We start from the raw sequence: 20344 nt of genomic DNA on the forward strand, positions 1-20344 counted from the left end.
CAGGACGCCCAGAGGTATCAACACCCAACTTTAACCTGGAGGACACTGCAGATAACCTGGAAGACACTGCGGAGGCCCGGACAGCGGAGGAACCAGAATCCACTCCCCTAGAGGCACCCCAACCGGCTTTGCACCGATCACTGAGAACTGCAAAACCTCCTGACAGACTCACTTATACCAACTTTTAAGAAACATCACCCCGATGGACTAAATCTATAGAAGGGGTGAATGTAATGAAATCTGTTTGTCTTGATCCTGTATTCATTTTGCACTCATGTATATTACCCTCCCCCACTGTGTATAGTTTCACTTCCTCTTTCCCGACTAACCTGGGAGGTTCCAGGTCTTGGCTCTTGGCTCCGCCCCTGACTTCTCTTACATAAAGATCCCAGGATCTGTATGACTCATTCCTGTGAACCAGTCGGCGTGTTGAGATGTTAGCTCTGATCTTAGTGATTAAAAGCCAACTTGTTTAAGTCTATAACTTCTAGTTTTATGGATATTGAAGGCCCATCACTCTCCCACTCGACCGTGGAGTTCTTCATGGTTTTGCTCAACTTGCGCAACCACCACCATCGGTTCAAAGGAACATGTCCCGTGCATTGCAAACAAATCCTTTTCCCGACAGTAACGCTGACTCTGGGTGTGATGATCCTCACTCGGGGACACATTAGCGAAGTCTCTCTGTACTTAAAACCGAACTGGCTGGACTATTCCGTAGAGTTCGACCCCAGCCATCCTGGCCACCTCCCTTCGTGGAAATAGGTGGCTGTCTCCCCTACTCCCCGCGCGCCCGACCCATCAGTCGCGATGGGGGCTGTGTCTCCACAGCACCAGTAAATCGTGGAGTCCTTGGTGCGGCCCCGATAGGCCCTGCTACACCCAATCACCGCGAACAGGACGAGAATTCCTCTCATTATCTCTTTGGTTCCTGTAACAAATTAAACGATACAGCCAGGCTCCCGAGAGATTCTGGCCTAGGTGAAGGCATGATCGGGTCTTTCGACCTCGATCCCAAACAACACACATGCTGGGCAGATTCCAAAACTACTTATAACACTAATCACTTTAATGTTTAGACACCTTAAACTTAATTAAACTTAAACTTAACTTATGTACAGCGCCACCCGTCTCCGGGCGGCTTGCCTGATCCCTGTTTGGACTGCAGCTCGCCACTCCTTGTGGCGGGGCTGCACTGACCTGTGGCTTGGGTCCCCCACAGCCTTTTGCTGTCAATTGGGGACTGCGTTTTGCCAGGGATTTCCCAAGTCGGCGTTTACTGAAATTGGGGGAATCGGGCCAAGGTTTTACTGGCTGAGGCATTCGGGACGACCTGCAAAGAGATACTTTGGGCGTGGCTCCCTTAGCTAGTGGACCTTCGGTTGGGACTTTAGCCCTCACAGCCCATGGCACCTCCATGACTGCTGGCTTCGGCTCCCTTCCCTCAGGCTCTGCCCCTTTGGAATTTGGGTCTGCGGCAGACAACTCCTCTTCACCTGTCCCTACAGGTGGAGGATCTCCGCCCCCAATTTCTACCTCCCCTAAGCTTGAGTCGAGGGCAGAATCTCCGCCCTCCGACTCCACCTCCTCCAGAATCGTGTCAAGGGCGGGGCCTAGCTGTTCGGGCTCCCCCCTGATGGCAGTCGGATCAGGAGGAGGGCCTTGGTCTTCGGGCTCCTCCTCGTCCGAGTCCCAGGCCATTGGGGAAGCCTCCCAGGTGGGCGGGACAGCTTCTCCCTCCAAGCAGGCTGCGGTTCAAGCCTGTGTGGTCTGTGGCTTGTTGCACGCCTCAGGCTGAGGATTTTTACCCTCAGACCCAGCTTCAGTTGCTGGTCATTTTGCACCCGGCTTAAACAGTTTGCACCGCTTTATGTGAAACCATTTATTGCATCGGGGTACCATCACTGCGCGAGTGGCGGGGACCGGTGGATCTTGCACCGATTCCTGTCTATCCTGGTCTATGTCTCTCTCGCCAGTGCAGAGGGTCAGACCCAAGAATTTTACTTCCCGCCGGCCGACCCGTGCTTTCGTTGGGTTGACCTTGGCACCCTCTATCCCTTTCACACCTGTACCCGCTCCCCAGAGACAGTGATTTCTCAGGTCCACGAGGATCCCGTGTGCTACCAAGAAATCAGACCCAAGGACTCCCGTTCCACCCCCCACCTCCCACTTCATTAGTGTACACTGCCACGTGGTGCGGAGTGGTCCTAAATGAATGGAGAGGGGAATGGAATGTGCGCCAGCCTGTTCTTCGCCCGTGAAGCCTGACAGAAGGTATGGAGCCCCAGTGGACAAAGGCGAGGTGGTGGGGTTATCTGCGTGGATCACGGTGCACGATGCCCCCGTATCCAACAAATAGGTCCCTTTTACCTCCTCCACCTCCATCTCCACGAGGGGCCACCTCCATACATCATATCGCAGCGCGCACAGGTAGACGGGCTGCGCCGGCTCTAGTCATTTGGGCGCAGCGGTCGGGGCTGCGGGAACAACGGGACTGGTGGTGGCTGCTATCTTCCCCTGCGAGATCATAAGAGACCGCATTGTCTCTAGAATTGATTCTATCGCAGCGGGGTCCATCGTTGCACCGGCTCCTTTTGCTGGGACAGGAGCTGCGGCTTGTGCTTGGGCTGGTGCTGGGGCGGTGGTCTGGTCTTGGGCTTGGGCTGCGGGAGCTTTTCCCTTATTATCCTTCCACGGATTTTTACAGTCCTTGCGCCAATGTCCATCCTTCCCACACCCATAGCAATTGAGCTTGGATTGGGCAGGGCGATTCGCCTCCTGACGCCACTCCTTACTTGGGGCTGCGGGTTTTGCCTCATGCACCTTTCCCTTAGAGGGAGGTACCTCCTGACTTCTACAATTCTTGTATGCAATGGTGAGCTGGCGGAGCACCGTTTCCTCCGTGACACCGGGACCTTGGGGGTCAAACCAAGATTTGGCTAAGGCCTGTATCTGTGGCAAGCTGTTAGCAACCAAGCAACGGAGCCAATGAACCCACTGTTTGGCGCTCATTGCAACCCGTTCAGGCATGCCCGGACAACTGCGTCGATACACTGGCCACAGCCTTTCTGCGAAAACCCGTGGTGGTTCTCCAGTTAGCTGCACAGTCCCTTCCACCTGTTGAAACGGATTACCGTCGTCCACTCCCATAACTTCCAAGGCCTCATCCCTGAGATCCACATACCCTTTCCGCCCCCTCTTACTCTCGTCTGAGAGGCACTGAAGGATTGTGCTAGCCAGGGAAAAGAGCAGCATCTTCGGCCGTTCTTGATCGTCACAATCATTGATGGCGGCTGTCTCCTCTATCTCCCTGAAATGAACTGAGGGATCTCCCTTTACTGTGAGTCTTGGGAGGTAGCTCACCATGGATTTTAGTTGTTGGGCACCGTAGGGCACCAGGAGCTGGTTCAGGTGGGGTCCGTCTGTGCCATCATCGGCGTTGGGAACAAACCTCTCGTGCCGAGTAGGACACATTGGTGCTGGCTCCGGCTTTACTACCAGGGGCTGTTCTTCCTCCTGCTCCACCTCGGCCACCTCCACTTCTACCACCCCCCCTTTTTCTGGCCAAGCTTCGCTATAGCTCGGCGGTGCTGAGGGCTCAATGGCTGGTGCCACAACTACTTCGTATGGAATCATTTTTTTTGATTCCTTTATAAAGTCCATGTGACTGGCTTTTGGGCTTATGAGGCATACCATGCCTTTTGCCTTAACCAAAGCCATTCTCAGGTCTTCTATGGTCTTTTGGCAGGGGCCATGGTCTGTGCTCTCAAACCCGTACTCGAGAGCCAGCTTGTAAGCTGCCTTAACTTCCACTACTCTCTCCTCCTGTGCTCTTAGCTGTTGTGCGAGGTGGGCGTTTTTCTCCAGTATTCTCGCTTCATGGATCTTTGCCTCAGTAACCTGGCATTCCAGCTACTCTATTCTAGCCTGGTGTTGGCTGGCTACAACTTGGCATTCCTGATTCAGCGCGTGAAGCGCTGTGATGAGTTTTTCCCCACCCATGGCCTTCTCCTCTATTTCTGCTTCCTGGGCAGTGATCTTGGCTGCCTGTGCTGCAATGACTCTGTCCAAAATCTGGACTTGCTTCTTGTAACACATCAGCCACACTGTCTTTTCCACTGACTTCTTATGCTCTCTGCTCTCTGTCCACCTGATGGCTGTGTCTACCAGACGCCCATCCAGTAAGAGATCGGAAATCCACTGTTTAGTGACATTTACCTTTCCAAAGACATAATCCGCTATCCTCTCATCCATAACATTTTGGCCATTCAATCCTGGGTCTAATACATTGCAATCCTGCTGCCAGTGTCCTGCCACGGTTGCCATTTTCTGTAAGGGGTTTTAGATCGCAGAGGGTTCTCTCTCTAGAGGCCTCTCTCTCTTGCACAGTGAAACCTTGAGTGGTTCGACCCACTCGCCCCTTAGGTCCTAGACACTGGACTTTGAGGCAGGAACTACAATGTAGAGAATACTCTATAGGCCAGGTTTAATGGAAACAAAATGAAATTTTATTGCATAGAGAAAAACAAGTCAAATGCAAGCCAATAAAAGATACATGGGAGGGAAAAACAAATCAAAACACAGTGCTAACTAAGGTACATACAGGCATGTTATACTTCACAAACGTCATCACGAAATGGGGAAACACACGGAACATCGAGGGACAACTCATTGTTAAATTATATCCAAAATGCCCACCCCCTTAAACCTATCTAGATCCAATTATGAAGGGCCAGAAACATGCTCACCAATCCAGTCAAAAGTATAAGGTTTTGAAAGATCTGCGTTTTGATCCTCTCAGGCGTCCTGTCTCCACGTGGTCAGTGGACCGTAGGTGCAATGGGCTGCCCAGGCTGATGGTGTCTGTCTCTTCAGCAAGACGTGCTGACCATCATCTCGCTCACAGCTCGTTTTTCTCCGTGCTCCTACACACGAGGCAGTAGGGCGTTCCGTCTTCTCTTCTTCTCGTCAACGGCCCGGGGTTTTTCGCCGAGGATGGTTACCCCGGGGCGGGACGCAGACTCGGATCACCTTCTTGACTGGTCCAAAGGTGAAGAGCTTAAGCTCAAGCTCAGGGCTAACGGCTAATCGATCATCTCGCAGGTTCACCAAGGCGGCAGGCGTAAGCTACCAGCTTCAAAAGCTAAAGGCCTAAAAAGCTTCCGATCGCTATCCCGGGTCTCCAATTATACTTCTCAAAGAGGCCTTTATCTCCCACCAGATCAGGTTAGTCTTTTGTTTTAAATATTGGTGGGCTGGTAGCACAGCGGGGTAGTTATTATATTTAAAGAACTTTCGGGATGGCCGGTAAAGGGCCATCTCTGGTCTGGAATGACCTTGTATTGTTTTGAATGTCTTCTTGATGTCTTTAACGGGTCTTTGATGCTCCCCCTATGAATATGAACCTGTTTCCCTTTGTCTGGGTAAACATTTAGATGGCCTTTATCTACAGGCCGATCTGATCGGATCTGCATCCAATCTATATGTATGGGGTCCTGTCTGGTTTCGTTTTCTCTGAAACTGCCTTCCAGAACTTACTGTGGGCTGAATCCACAAAAGCTGTCTGAGGGCTGCAGGAACCATTTTAAAGTGTCCAAAAGCTGGTCACAGGGTCTGGCGGCCATTTTGTATGCCCCTTTTCCTGGGCTTCTTTTAAAACAGTCTTTAAAATCACGGCCTCTTCTGCCCATAGACCCCTATATAACAATGTTTAATTTTGCGAATCTTACACATGGCATGACAGCTCGGCCCCGTGGCATGCTCCTCCTGCGCTATGTGGGAAATCAGGGACACCACCTGTGTCCCTGATGACCATGTGTGCGGGAAGTGTATCCAGCTGCAGCTACTGACAGACCACATTGCAGCACTGGAGCTGCGAATGGATACATACTGGAGCATTTGCAATGCTGAGGACATTGTGGATAGCACGTTTAGGGAGTTGGTCACACCGCAGGTAAAGGCTGCACAGGCAGGAAGGGAATGGGTGACCACCAGGCAGAGTAGTAGGTGCAGGCACGTAGTGCAGGGGTCCCCTGTGGCCATCCCCCACTCAAACAGATATACCACTTTGGATATTGTTGAAGGAGATGACTTATCGGGGGAAGGCAGCAGCACCCAACTTCCTGGCACCATGGGTGGTTCTGCTGCACAGGGCGGGAGGAAAAAGACTGGGAGAGCTATAGTGATAGGGGATTCTATTGTAAGGGGAATAGATAGGCGTTTCTGCAGCCGCAAACGGGACTCCAGGATGGTATGTTGCCTCCCTGGTGCAAAGGTCAAGGATATCTCGGGGCGGCTGCAGGGCATTCTGGAGGGGAAGGGTGAACAGCCAGTTGTCGTGGTGCATATAGGTAAAAAATGGGCTGAGGTCCTAAAAGCTGAACATAGGGAGTTAGCAGGTAAATTAAAAAATAGGACCTCAAAGGTAGTAATCTCAGGATTGCTACCAGTGCCACATGCTAGTCAGAGTACAAATAGAAAGATATTTCAGATGAATATGTTGCTAGAGGAATGGTGCATGGGGGAGGGATTCAAATTCCTGGGACATTGGAACCGGTTCTGGGGGAGGTGGGACCAGTACAAACTGAACGGTTTGCACCTGGGCGGGACTGAGACTGATGTGCTAGGGGGAGTGTTTGCTGGTGCTGTTGGGAAGGGTTTAAACTAAAATGGCAAGGGGTTGGGAACCTGTGCAGGGAGACAGAGGAAAGGGAAGCAAGGATGGAAAAAAAGACAGGAAGGAGAAAAGCAAAAGTAGAAGGCAGAGAAATCAAGGGTGTATATCAAACAGGGCTACAGTAAATAATAATTCTAAAAGGACTAAGAGTGTTAAAAAAAAGCCTGAAGGCTTTGTGTCTTAATACGAGGAGCATTCGTAATAAGGTGGATGAATTAGCTGTGCAAATAGATGTAAACGGATATGATGTAATTGGAATTATGAAGACATGGCTCCAGGGTGACCAAGGCTGGAAATTCAACATCCAGGGGTATTCAATATTCAGGAAGGATAGGCAAAAAGGAAACAGAGGTGGGATAGCATTGCTGGTTAAAGAGGAGATTAACACAATAGTAAGGAAGGATATTAGCTCTGATGATGTGGAATCTGTATGGGTGGAGCTGAGAAATACCAAGGGGCAGACAATGTTAGTGGGAGTTGTATACAGACCCCCAAACAGTAATGCTGAGTTTGGGGATGGCATTAAATGGGAAATTAGAGACGCGTGCAATAAGGGCACAGAAGTTATCATGGGTGACTTTAATCTACATATAGATTGGGCTAACCAAATTAGTAACAATACTGTGGAGGAGGAATTCCTAGAGTATAAACGGGATGGTTTCCTGGACCAATATGTCGAGGAACCAACTAGAGATCAGGCCATCTTAGACTGGGTATTATGTAATGAGAAAGAATGAATTAGCAATGTTGTTGTGTGAGGCCCCTTGGGGAGGAGCGGTCATAATATGATAGAATTCTTCATTAATATGGAGAGTGAAGTAGTTGACTCAGAGACTAGGGTCCTCAATTTAAATAAAGGAAACTATGATGGTATGAGGCGCGAGTTGGCTAGGATGGATTGGGGAACGTTACTTAAAGGGTTGATGGTGGATAGGCAATGGCAAACATTTAAAGATCGCATGGATGAAGTACAGAATTTGTTCACCCCTGTTTGGCATAAAAATAAAACAAAAAAGGTGACTCAAACATGGCTAACAAGGGAAATTAGGGATAGCATAAGAACCAAGGGGAGGACATATAAATTGGCCAGAAAATGCAGCAAAACTGAGGATTGGGAGCAGTTTGGGATGCAGCAAAGGAGGACAAAGGGATTAATTAAGAGGGGGGAAATAGAATGAGAGTAAGCTTGCAGGGAACATAAAAACTGACTGTAAAAGCTTCTATAGATATGTGAAGAGAAAAAGATTGGTGAAGTCAAGCATAGGTCCCTTGCAGTCAGAATCAGGGGAATTTATAATGGGGAACAAAGAAATGGATGACCAATTAAATACATACTGACTTAAGAAAACTACTAGGCACTTGGTCTAAGCGTTAAACAAAGCATTAATCAACTGTTTTAAAACATGGAGGTCTAGATGTGTACTTCACTAGTTCCTGTTAAGAATGTCCTGTGCAAGCTGGGCCCGTGCTCAAGTATTTATACTCTCCCTGGACAGCGCCACCCATAGGCCACTCAGCATTATTTCATAAGTCTTTCTTTCATGAATGACTGATTCATGTCACATACTTTGGTTCTGTCTTCACAATGGAGGATCAAATAACCTTCCAGAGATTTCGGGGAACATAGGGTCCAATGAGAGGGAGGAATTGAATGAAATCAGTATTTGTAGGGAAATGGTGTTAGGGAAATTGACGGGATTGAAGGCCGATAAATCACCAGGGCCTGATAATCTACATCCTAGGGTACTTAAGGAAGTGGCCCTAGAAATAGTAGATGCATTGCTACTAGTAGAAGCATTTGGATGAGCACTTGAAATGCCATAGCATACAAGGCTATGGACCAAATGCTGGAAAATGGGATTAGATTAGACAGGGCTTGATGGCCAGCGTGGACGCGATGGGCCGAAGGGCCTCTTTCTGTGCTGTATAACTCTATGACTCTATGACTCTATGACTCATTGCTGGTCATCTTCCAAAATTCTATAGATTCTGGAACAGTTCCCATGGATTGGAGGGTAGCTAATGTAACCCCACTATTTTAAAAAAGTGCTAGAGAGAAAACGGGGAATTATAGACCAGTAAGCCTGACATCGGTAGTGGGGAAAATGCTAGAGTCCATTATAAAAGATGTAATAGCAGAGCACTTGGAAAACAGTGACAGGATCAGACAATGTCAACATTGATTTACAAAAGGTAAATCATGCTTGACTAATCTACTGGAATTTTTTGAGGATGTAACTGGTAGAATAGATAAGGGAGAACCAGTGGATGTGGTGTATTTGGACTTTCAGAAGGCTTTCGATAAGGTCCCGTATACGAGATTGGCATGCAAAGTTAAATCACATGGGTTTGGGGGTAAGGTACTGACTTGGATAGAGAACTGGTTGGCAGACCACACCTTGAGTATTGTGCGCAGTTTTGGTCACCTTATCTGAGGAAGGATGTTCTTGCCATGGACGGAGTGCAACGAAGATTCACCAGACTGATACCTGGGATGGCAGGAATGACGTATGAAGAGAGATTGAGTTGATTAGGCTTATATTCGCTAGAGTTTAGAAGAATGAGAGGGGATCTCATTGAAACTTATAAAATTCTAACAGGACTAGACAGACTAGAAGCAGGAAGGATGTCCCTGATGGTGGGGGAGTCCAGAACCAGGGGTCACAGTCTAAGGATAAGTGGTAAGCCATTTAGGACTGAGATGAGGAGGAATTTCTTCACCCAGAGAGTGGTAAACCTGTGGAATTCTCTACCACAGAAGGCAGTTGAGGCCAACTTATTAAATATATTCAAGGCTAAAGGGATCAAGGGATATGGGGAGAAAGCAGGGACAGGGTACTGAATTTGGATGATCAGCCATGATCTCATTGAATGGCGGAACAGGCTCGAGGGGCCGAATGGCTGACCCCTGCTCCTATCTTCTATGTTTCTATAATGTAGAAATTTGACATTCCGCAGAGATAAAACTTGTTTTTGAGGGCCAGAACGATTGTTCAGCAGTCAATACACTATTATATAAACCCAGTTACATCTCTTTCAACAAGGCTTAACTTTTTATAGTTTTTTTTAACAGTGATATTAGAGCAGAAAAGGGGACGTTTTCATCAGTTCAAGTGATTCTATTGATTGTCGGCTCTGGGGATTTACACAGCGCAGGGAATGACTGACCGCAACAACAGGATTTCCGTGTTTACCTGCGCATGTGCTAAATCCTGAAGTTACGGTCAATTTCAGAGGGGTAATGACAGTGAACGCTGACAGTTATGTTGTCATTACTATTGCAAAATCTGGGCTGATAATCTTATTTAATTTTAAAATGTAAATTGAAACAGTTACAAATTAAATATCCCCTTAACCCAAAAATCATGCCTCAAACCTTTAAGAGATCGGAAGGACACAATTACTATTCTGTAAGAGATAGCAAAATTAGAGCCATTTTTAATTGAGATACCACTGTAACATTTTGAGACTTTTAACTATTTGGGCCTAAGGGATTTCTAGTTTACGCTTTCAATATAAAGTCAGGCTCAAGTGACTTAAGGTTAAATTCCAGGGACACACAAGCCGTTTAGAAAATTAATTAGGACATTTAGGTGGAATACCAGATTGAAAAGCCATCAAATGATGTACTTTTGCATGTTGCAATCATTTTGAGACAATGGGAAGTTATTAAGCACATCTCAGAGCAATTCACATCCAGGTGTTAGAATGGGTTTGCATTCAATACATTTGGCAAGGGTGGGTGGGACTTGAAAATCAAGGGGGCAGCATTTCATTCAAATGCTAATTTTGATTGGCACAGAGCTGAGGGAGGGGGGCCAGAGGACAACTTGTGTTCTCTCGCTCAGGAAAAGAGTACAGTGCAGTCTGGAGCAGACAGAGACCTCACTTTCCAATCAGGTATGAAGGCTGAGGTAGAAACACATACAGCCTGCAATAGAAAAGGTTGGTTGATCCTAGTTTGTTCAAGGACTACTAACTTGTAAATTAGTTCTGCCAGTGGTAGGAAATAGCTGTGCCAAAGTGGAAAATTGTATTCTGTTCATTCATGTATTTGATATGAAGTTATTGTTGGTTTGCAATCATTTCCATCTGACTAGGATGCTTTTCAGTCTGCCTTCTGAAAAGGCAGGAGAACACGTGGCAAGTACTAGCGGCCCGCAGTGTGTGCTGTATCGTTGATTATTTTGCTTACATAATAAGAGTTGCTGCGTTCAAAAGGTAGTGTTGTCTGAAGCACTTTGAGACATCACTTGGCACAAAGGCTCATGTAAACCTAAACGGCCACAGCAAAAGAAACAAGCACAATGAAGGAAAAAGAGTTAAGAAATTCCTAAAATGCACTGTCCTGGCATTTCCACGGGGGTTCTCTCGATCTACTGCTGCAACTTCAGTAAAAGATTGACAGAACCTTGGAGGAAAAACAGGGTGAACAGCCGTTTTCAGCCACTTATGCCAAATCTCCAGGGTTCCACCAGAGTTACTGTGGGCGATCGGGAGAACCACGTGAAGATTCACCTCACTGTGTCCTTTCTGTGACCTCCAGGATATTTACCACTTCGAGCAGTGAGAAACGGCATGGCCAACTTCCCCCCCCCCCAATTAATATTAAAATGTAGCACATGCCCATTTGATTCCAGCTGTTCTAATGCCGTCGATCACGTCCAGGACATTAACTTAGTGCGGTTCCAATGCGTTGGGACTGCCACCCATTTTCCGCGCACGGTTGCCATCGTACCGGCCGACAGTGAGAAAAACCTAAGCTTTAAGTGAAATTTGCAATATCTTCAGGCTTCTCATTGAGGATTTATGGATGGTTCAGCAGCTTTATTGCAGGTGTGTTCTGACTGGCTACTCAGTCATGTGTTAGGTGTCATACACTGACCGCCAAGAAAGCGCAATTGGTGTGTTACAGAGCAAATTAAACCTGAGGAGTTGCGTTTTATTAGCATATCATTAAACGTGGCCTGTTATTGAATACATTCTGACATCTTTTGTCGCGGACCCGGCTTATGGATTTTGAGCTAATCTAATTTTTAATTGACTGTTGTAGAGTTTTTCAGAACGATCTGCGCAGAAATATAATTATCGTAATTTGTCAATACTGGCAAACTAATGCCATAATGAATACAGCCCTGAGTTTCATAAACTAGGACTTCCTATTTTATTTGTGTAGTGTCAATTGTGTAGTTAGACTAATTAACGTAATCAATTAATATATTCAAATTAAGAGGTACATGGTTTCAGCTGTTCATGGAAATGGGAACATTAAGTACATTCCTTTCCAATTCTACTCCAATATTTGCCTTGCCACATATGCAAAGCCAAAGGAAAATCCTAGCTCCCCAAATATTATATCCTCTTTAACGTTTAAACAGATGCCGGATTTGCGGAGTTTGTATATGCGTCCAACATACATTCGCTGCTATTTCAGAAACGTGCTCAGTTTATACTGTCACAGCTGATCGGGGGAGGAGAAATGGCCAGCACCCGCAGCCCATCAAAGCTGCGCCCACAGCTCACACTGCTTGTTCGTGGGCAGTTTATTCTACTTAAGAAACTCAGATCCCTTTAACGGGTCCCCATACAGCTAACCCTGGTCTGATTCTGATCATTTGATGCTCATAACATCTTGGAAGGATTGCTACTGAGAATTCCCTACCTAACAGCACCTTCACCACACGGACTGCAGCGGTTCAAGAAGGCGGCTCACCACCACCTTCTCGAGGGCAATTAGGGATGGGTAATAAATGCTGGCCTTGCCAGCGATGGCCACATCCCATAAAAACGAATAAAAAATTAAAAAGATGTGAAGAGAACTGTGAATAGCCGGCGCTGACTCTGTACATGTAGGGAAAAACATGATCTTTCCAATATGGACATTCCCAATCTTGCTGAGCACCACTTGACCCAGAAAATTAAAGGGAAACTGTAACTGGGCATTTCACATCAATGAGTGGCCCAAATACCCAATGGAGATAGGAGACAGAGAGCTGGGATAAAGAGAATGTTCTCGGATTTTTAGGATATCACATGTAGTACTCCCCAGGGATCTGTACTGGGGCCTCAACTTCTCACCATATATATTAATGACTTGGATGAATGAATAGAGAGCTGCATATCGAATTTTGCAGATGACAGTAAGTTAGGAAGCACAGTAAGTTGTGTAGATGGGAGCAGGAAGTTACATATGGACATATGTAGACTAAGTGAGTGGACAAAACTTTGGCAGATGGAGTACAATGTGAGGAAGTGTGAGATCATCCACTTTGGATCTGAGAAATACAAATCATAATATTTCCTTAAAGGTGAGAGACTAGGAGTTGTGGAGGAGCAAATGGACATAGGTGTTCATGACAAAGTCACTAAAAACTAGTGCACAAGTACAAAAAGTGAGCAAAAAGGTTAATGGATTATTGACCATTATTTCAAAGGGGTTGGAATACAAAAGTGTGGAAGTGATGCCTCAATTATATAGAGCCTCGGTCAGACCACACCTGGGGTACTACGTTCAGTACCTCAGGAAAGATATATTGATCTAAGAAGTGGCACCGTGCAGATTTTCCAGAATGATAGCAGAGTATGAGGACATGTTGCATAAACTTGGTTTGTATTCCTCGGAGTTATGAAGGTGGAAAGGTGATCTAATTCAAGGTGTTTAAATTTGTAAAGAATTTGTTAGAGTAGATACAGAGAAACTATTTCCTCTGGTGGGGGAATCCAGAAAAGGGACACACAATCTTAAAATTAGAGCCAGGTCATTTAGAAGTGAAACCAGGAAGCACTTTTTTCATACAAAAGATAAAGAATATTTCACAACAGGGCCTGGATGCTGGGTCAATTTAAATTTTCAAGGCTGAGAACGATAGATTTTTGTTAGGTAAGGTATCAAGCGATATGGAGCCAAGTTATATGGTAAATGGAGTAGAGGTACAGATCAGCCATGATCTAATTGAATGGCCTAAACCTGGTCATATGTTCTTATATTCCTAATTGTCTTCAATGATGAATCTCTGCAAACTCAGCAAAACATGAGCAAACATTTCTGGTTTTAAAAGTACATTTTGTCTGAATGGTGCAGTAAATCAAATGTTGACTGGAACATTTAAAAGCTATTAGGTGCAACAGTTAAGTTACAGAAGTGACATTAAGTGCGTTATATTATCCGCAGGCTTGGGGTTTGAGCATTATAACACACTCCGAATCACCTTTACAACCATCTGAACAACGATTTTCCACTATATCCCTCAAATATTTATGTAGTTAGTATTGATGTACTAGATAGAAAGGACCATTGATTAATTTATTGGACATTTCTGACGGGAATGGATCAATAACGATAGCTACCACAAGGCGGCGCCATTGAAAATTAAATCGAGGAGTGCGATTTAAAGCAGTATTGAGCCTCATAGGGGTGACATTTTACTCTGGATGAACGGTCAGATTAATATTTCTTTAAAATGTACAATATTTAGACTTGCTTAAAATTTCCTAACACGAAACAAATGCAAGTACAGTACACTGAGTCTTATGCACGAGTTGCAGCTGAACTTTCTAATCATTTATAGATTTTTTAAAAATCCTTAGGAATATTTCCCGTTGTTTAGTTTGTATTGCATGAAAATGCTTGATTTTTGCTACAATCAGATTCTTTGCTGGCCAGAAGCAGATTCATTTGTGATTTAAAAAAAAAAATAGATGAAGAGAAACGCAGGCAGAACGAAAATGACAGTAACAAACTGTTAGTCATATCTCTGCGTATAAAGTACTATGAGGATAACTGAGTCATTTTAAGCTAGCCATTGCTTAATAATATATCTTAAACAGTGTTCCACTTATTGTTATTTGCTTGTGTCTTTTATGTCTTTATCTTACTGGAAAGGATCATTTACATTCAGACAGAGTTTTTAACAAGGCGACGAAGAGCATTCATTAGCACTACTCTTCCCAGTCTTTGAAAGTGGAGTAGGTTTATGACATAAAACCTGAGGGATTCGCGATTACACCGACTCCAAACAGCAACCACCCTGCCACTTAGACCAGACAGAGAGCTCGGCATCTGGCTGGCAGGATCAGCAGTGAACCTCGGGAATCGATATCTCGCGTTGCATCCCGTCTAGATCGGACAGGAGGATATTAACTGATGTGGTAACGTCAAATAAGGTTTTTTGCTCTGGTCTTTCCCATCAGTAATTCACACCAGGACTTCTAGAGCAAGAAGGGTTTGCTTTTTACTCCGAGAAGGGAGATTTACAAGGGACGGAGGACTTTAAGGTGCAATACAATGTTTTCTGGAGGGAGTTCTTCTGATTCGTATTGGGATATCCAGATGTAGAACAGATTAAGAGGAGCTGCTTTTGCTCGTACAGCAGAAATCTAGGAAGAAGACGAAGAAAAGGAGGAGGGGGGATACAGGAGTTCGGCTGGACGTAGAGGGGGAGATCGGAGGCTTGTTTGGAGATCTTGGTTGGTCAGTGTTGCCGTGTGGTCTTGTTGGGTGCTGTTGAGAATGATGCTGTCCACGGTGCTGGTGGCGGTGGCCGGTCTGGTGCTCTCCACGGTGCCGGTGCTGACACAGAATGACACGGAACCCATCGTTCTGGAGGGGAAGTGCCTGGTGGTGTGCGACTCCAATCCGACCGCTGACTCCAAGGGATCGTCCTCCTCCTCCCCGCTTGGGATCTCTGTCCGCGCCGCTAACTCCAAGGTGGCTTTCTCCGCCGTGAGGAGCACCAACCACGAGCCATCCGAGATGAGCAACAAAACTCGGATCATTTACTTTGATCAGGTAATTTGGGAGAATTGGAAATTAAAAAAACACACACAACAGAGGATTTCACTTCAAAAAGACAGCGCTTATATAAAGGACTGGCGTTGAAAGATTGGGCAGATGTGATTCAGTATCAAATGTTACAGCAATTCAAACAGTGAATATGGTTTAAGAGTTCACTCGTTTAAATGTAGAGATGTAGTGACATTGTACAAAGAGTTAAATATTCAGTGGGTAATTCACTCCACAAATCGAGTATTCACATGTCTATCTGTAAATAGACGCAGTATTTTTTTTTAAAAAGGTTCATTAAGATTGGGTTACACGGGCGAAAGATGCAACAAGTGTTACTGGGGAGAGAGACTCGGTTATATATAACTGCCTGGTATCACTGATATTAAATACACTGAGATGTAGCCATAGACATTACGATGAAACGGCGTTGGATTAAATAAGGGATAATTTTAAATGAGAAAAAATAGGGAAGGATGCGCTCAGAATATGTAATTACATAATCATTACCAGGTAACTAGGGAAGGATGCATAGCCGCTGGCGCTCCAAAATAAAGACATATGCTAAATATAAAACAGTTCATTCAAATGGTACATTATCTGCACTTTAATATTCATAGATTCCAGTAAGTGAGAGATATTACAGCCATGAACTCCGCTTCATACTGTTGCGCAGACTCGATTTTAACACTGCCCGTGAGGGATTTGTATTTTAATAGATACATAAAGTTACCGGAGAGAAGTGGCTTTTGATTGTGGTTTCCGGTTATAGGATACTACTTCACAAGTGTTTCTTAAAAAAAAAAGTCTTAAAAATAAATAAGCCGCATAGGGAATCACACGCGCACACACGCGTTGCATTAATAACTTCACTCACTCTGTTTAAAGTCAGACTGGTCTCATTACTGCAGTGACTTGTTCCGAAGGGATACTGGATGAGAAAATGCAAGATTTTAATTATCAGAGCGAGTGAAGTGATTTTTTTAGACCCAATGCAGTTAACATTTTCTCAAAATTAAAACGTCAGTGAAATGTCAATGTTATGGGGTTATGAAGCCGAGAGAAGACATTGCAATCACAAGTTAGTGTCACCAGCACTCTGAATCACGTCAGTTACAAAAAGATTATTTCTGTCACAACGTGGTTAATTATTTAAATTGACTAAACTTTTCATGTTTTTATTGTTAGGCATCATTATTAAGAATCTGCCAGTGACTGTGGTTTGTGTCTGTATTAATTTCACTCAGCGTGTAGATTTGGACGACTATCGATTGACCAGATATATATTGAGCCTTTCAGCCCAACTTAATATTGAATCGATACAAGTATTATCTGTAGCAGGTGCAAATATCCAACTGGACAATGCTGGGGTGGAGAGTCTAAGATTTCCCCCCCCCCCCCCATTTGGTCATTTTTAAGTAACACCAGCTAGGGAAATAATTTTATATATATTTTAAATTAACATGTGATCTCCCAGCAGCGATGGAAGGCAGTGTTTTCCCTCCAGACTGACAGCGTGGACTGATTGCGTTCTCTCTCTCTCTCTCTCTCTTGCAGATCCTGGTGAATGTGGGTAATTGTTTTACCCTGGAGTCAGTCTTTGTAGCCCCAAGAAAAGGCATTTACAGTTTCAACTTTCATGTTATCAAAGTGTACCAGAGCCAGACTATTCAGGTCTGTATGTGTATAGCTGCTGACCTTCCCATCATTTAACCCTTCCTGTGCAGAATTTCCTCTGTGGCTATCCCAAAAGCTTTACGCCCACAACAAATGTGATGTATATGTTAATGACGCGGGGACTGACACAAGAATGAACTCACGACTTTTTAAATGCATTGTTTTTGTGGCACAAATCTACCATAGAGGTCACGGGATCACTGAAGGATATTTTATCATTGCATTGTTTTTGTAGGATGTTTGCGATATCCTTCAAAGTGCGAACTTTTATTATTTTAAATGTAACTATTATTTTCAATATGAAATGTATCACAAATAGGAAATTGGGGTCAGAGGCTGCAATAGGTACCTTTTAATTTCCTCTGAGGACTAACTCTGTTACTGGAATTTGCAATTGATAAATTGCAAACTGTGTACAGATAAAATAAAACGAGGATTCATTGAACAGAGTGCAGAGAATGTGATTATGATTACAATGTGAGAGAGAAGAGCCAGAAGCTCTCTGGCTATAGAACATTTATAAGGGACCTTTCAGCTAGCTTCAGTTCTTCTGTTATAATGGATTCTCCCCTGCAGCACTAACCAAAACTCTTCTAGTATCATTCAGTTCATCAGTTAACACTGACTTTAGAGCCAAACTTTATATATTTATGTTGTTTGAATTCCACCATTGTGCAATGGACCCCTAAAAGCACATTTACTTTTTTTTTACAACTGCAATGCCTTCTATTGATATTTGCAATGTGATTTATTAAACCCACCTTATTTAATGCTTGTTTATTTATGGTTAATTTCTTTAGTAAAATTTGATGCTTATGAAGCTGAGGAATATCAGTGCTGCAGCATAGAGCTTTTCCCATTGTCAGCATCTAATATTCAGGTATAGTGGGGTTAGCTGCAGATGTATGCTCCCGCTCTAGTAATCCAGAAATATTCTTTAACAGCAGCGTGTAACTTTTGCCTTTCCGACACCAGCAATTATTTTTCTATTTGAGTGAGTCTAGCAATTTAAAACAATTCACAACATGTTACAAACAGTTCATGCTGTGGCTATAAACCAACTTGGAACTGTGTTCAAACTGAGCTAGTTTCACTTAGAACCTTTACAGTCATTAGAGAAAGGAGTTCTTTCGTCTGGGATGGACTCAAAGTGAAATCCCAAAGTGAAAACGATAGTGTATATTTCTAATTGAGCCTTTCATTGCCATTTTATTAACTTCTCTTTGTACATATGCAACATTGAATTTTAATAAATTAAAAGGGTGACTATTTCACCTTCATTTTAAAGGAATGATTAATAATATGTTGGATCTCTGGTGGCCTTTCTCTCAGATTATAAGACTGTTCCAACACCAACTTCTATTGATCTACCACCATTAACGTTCCAAGATTCTTCAGAGGTGTAAGGAAAAGTGAACAATGAGCCAAATAAGGAGGTATTAGGAGGGGTCAATCAGATGGATTTGAAGGAGGGTCTTAAAGGAGGAGAGGGAGGTGGAGGGGTTTAGAGAAGGAACTCTAAAGTGTGCAGTCTAGATGGCTGAAGTCATGACTGCTAATGGTGGGGTAAAAGAAGTAGGAGATGCAGAAGAGACTGAAGTCAGTGGAATGAAGAATTGGGATGGGGGTTGTAGGACTGGAGGAGGTTACAGAGATAGGGAAGGGGGAGGCCATTGTGGGATTTAAACAATCATTGCTGCCTCCTTAAGAGCAGTAACCTTAACTTCTCCATCCTGGTTTACCAATCTTCCTGTTCAACCTACCCATTTGGGACTAACCTCAACAACCTCAGTCCCACCCCACTTACCTGCCTACCACCGGCCACTGGACTCTGCTAACAGATGAATTTTCACTGCCCCTATCCACATTTCCCTCAACGCTGCCCATTCACTCGTGAACAATGCTCATGCCATCCACAACCACATTGTAAATGATTGTATTGGTAGCCAACTTTAAAAGGGGGAGTAATTTTAAACTAACCTGCCCAACAGGAAATTGACAAAATCGGCCTGGCCACCCATTTTACATCCTGCCCAGTTTTACTTTTCATTGACTTCAATGAGCCAAAGGTTTGTAAAGTGGATGGTCAATCAAATCCTGTCAGTTTCTCACCAGAGGGATTAGTTTAAAATTACTCCCTAAGATTTTTCAAAATCGTTTGTGTGGATAAATGGTCAAAAAGTCCCAATATGAGATAATCTGCTATATTGGCATTTTGTGAAATGCTTCATAAAGAAAGAGTTGTGCAACTTCATTCAGAAGATTTCTTTCTCCACCAATGTGTGTCTTATATTTTTGCAATTTCGAATGTTAGCTAGGCTGGTTTGGAGTTTATTTTCAACATTACTGTCACAATATTCATCATTGGACTCACTATAGGACATTTTAGTTTCACGATATCACCATCATCATCACCACCGTTTCTTTCCTCAACCTCTGTTTATATAATCTAAGGAGAGTGTATTATTTTCTGCTGCTTTGTCATCTGCAGGTTGTCCTGATCTATCGTCATCTGGAGTCACTTTTTAAAAATAGTATTTTCTGTTGTTTTCAGCTCTTGCACTATCCTGATATGGAATCAGTAACACTGGTTTAAAAAACTTTGAAACTACAATACAAACCATGCCTGGTGAAGGACTATGGGATGGTGTTTTCATTTTTAAGTTTGTGCAATTGCAGAACTCTTTCCAATATCTCTTTTTTTCCATTTTCCTCTCGAATGTTGAATTCCAGTAACTCAGTTTTTCTATTTTTATTCTTTCTGCTTTTGGACTGGATGTTATTCCATTCTCCTTAGCTGGTGATGCTGTTTGTTTTCATCTTTCTCAGCATATTTTGCTCAAATTTGCCTTTTCCTTGTTATGGTTTTATATTCTTATCAAATCACTCCCCTCCCTTGTTAGCATCACCATTTTTGGGGGTCATTCCCACTTCTGGCCTTTGGTCCAGCACATCCTCTGGTAATAGTATTTCATCCTTTGCTTCTTCAGCATCCTATAGCTCTTTCCTCACTCCATTCCATCTTTTCTTCACTGCTGCTCATGCCATTGGTGATATGGCCTGCTCCATTGGCTCCACCACTATTTCCAGGAGCCACTCAATGCCTGCTTACAACTGCTTCAGATTCCCAGGGCCACAAGACTAAGATTTCCTTCTCATTTTAAAACAATTAGCAGATTTCCTGTGCTATTTTTCCTGGGTAGTGGGGG

The 20344-nt window shown here is 44.2% G+C and overlaps 1 protein-coding gene across 1 annotated transcript; it reads left to right on the top strand.

The window, feature by feature from the left end:
- Positions 1-15185: 15185 nt before the first annotated feature.
- Positions 15186-17171, top strand: LOC147108602 (cerebellin-4-like). Its single transcript, XM_086004286.1, has 2 exons — positions 15186-15464; positions 17016-17171. Exons 1-2 carry the CDS (start codon positions 15186-15188, stop codon positions 17169-17171), a joined length of 435 nt encoding a protein of 144 aa, XP_085860412.1.
- The last annotated feature ends 3173 nt before the right edge of the window (positions 17172-20344 follow it).

The sequence above is a fragment of the Somniosus microcephalus genome, chromosome 13, assembly GCF_052327205.1.
Source record: "Somniosus microcephalus isolate GS21.2 chromosome 13, FLI_Smic_1.0, whole genome shotgun sequence".
In the NCBI taxonomy this organism is placed as follows: domain Eukaryota; kingdom Metazoa; phylum Chordata; class Chondrichthyes; order Squaliformes; family Somniosidae; genus Somniosus; species Somniosus microcephalus.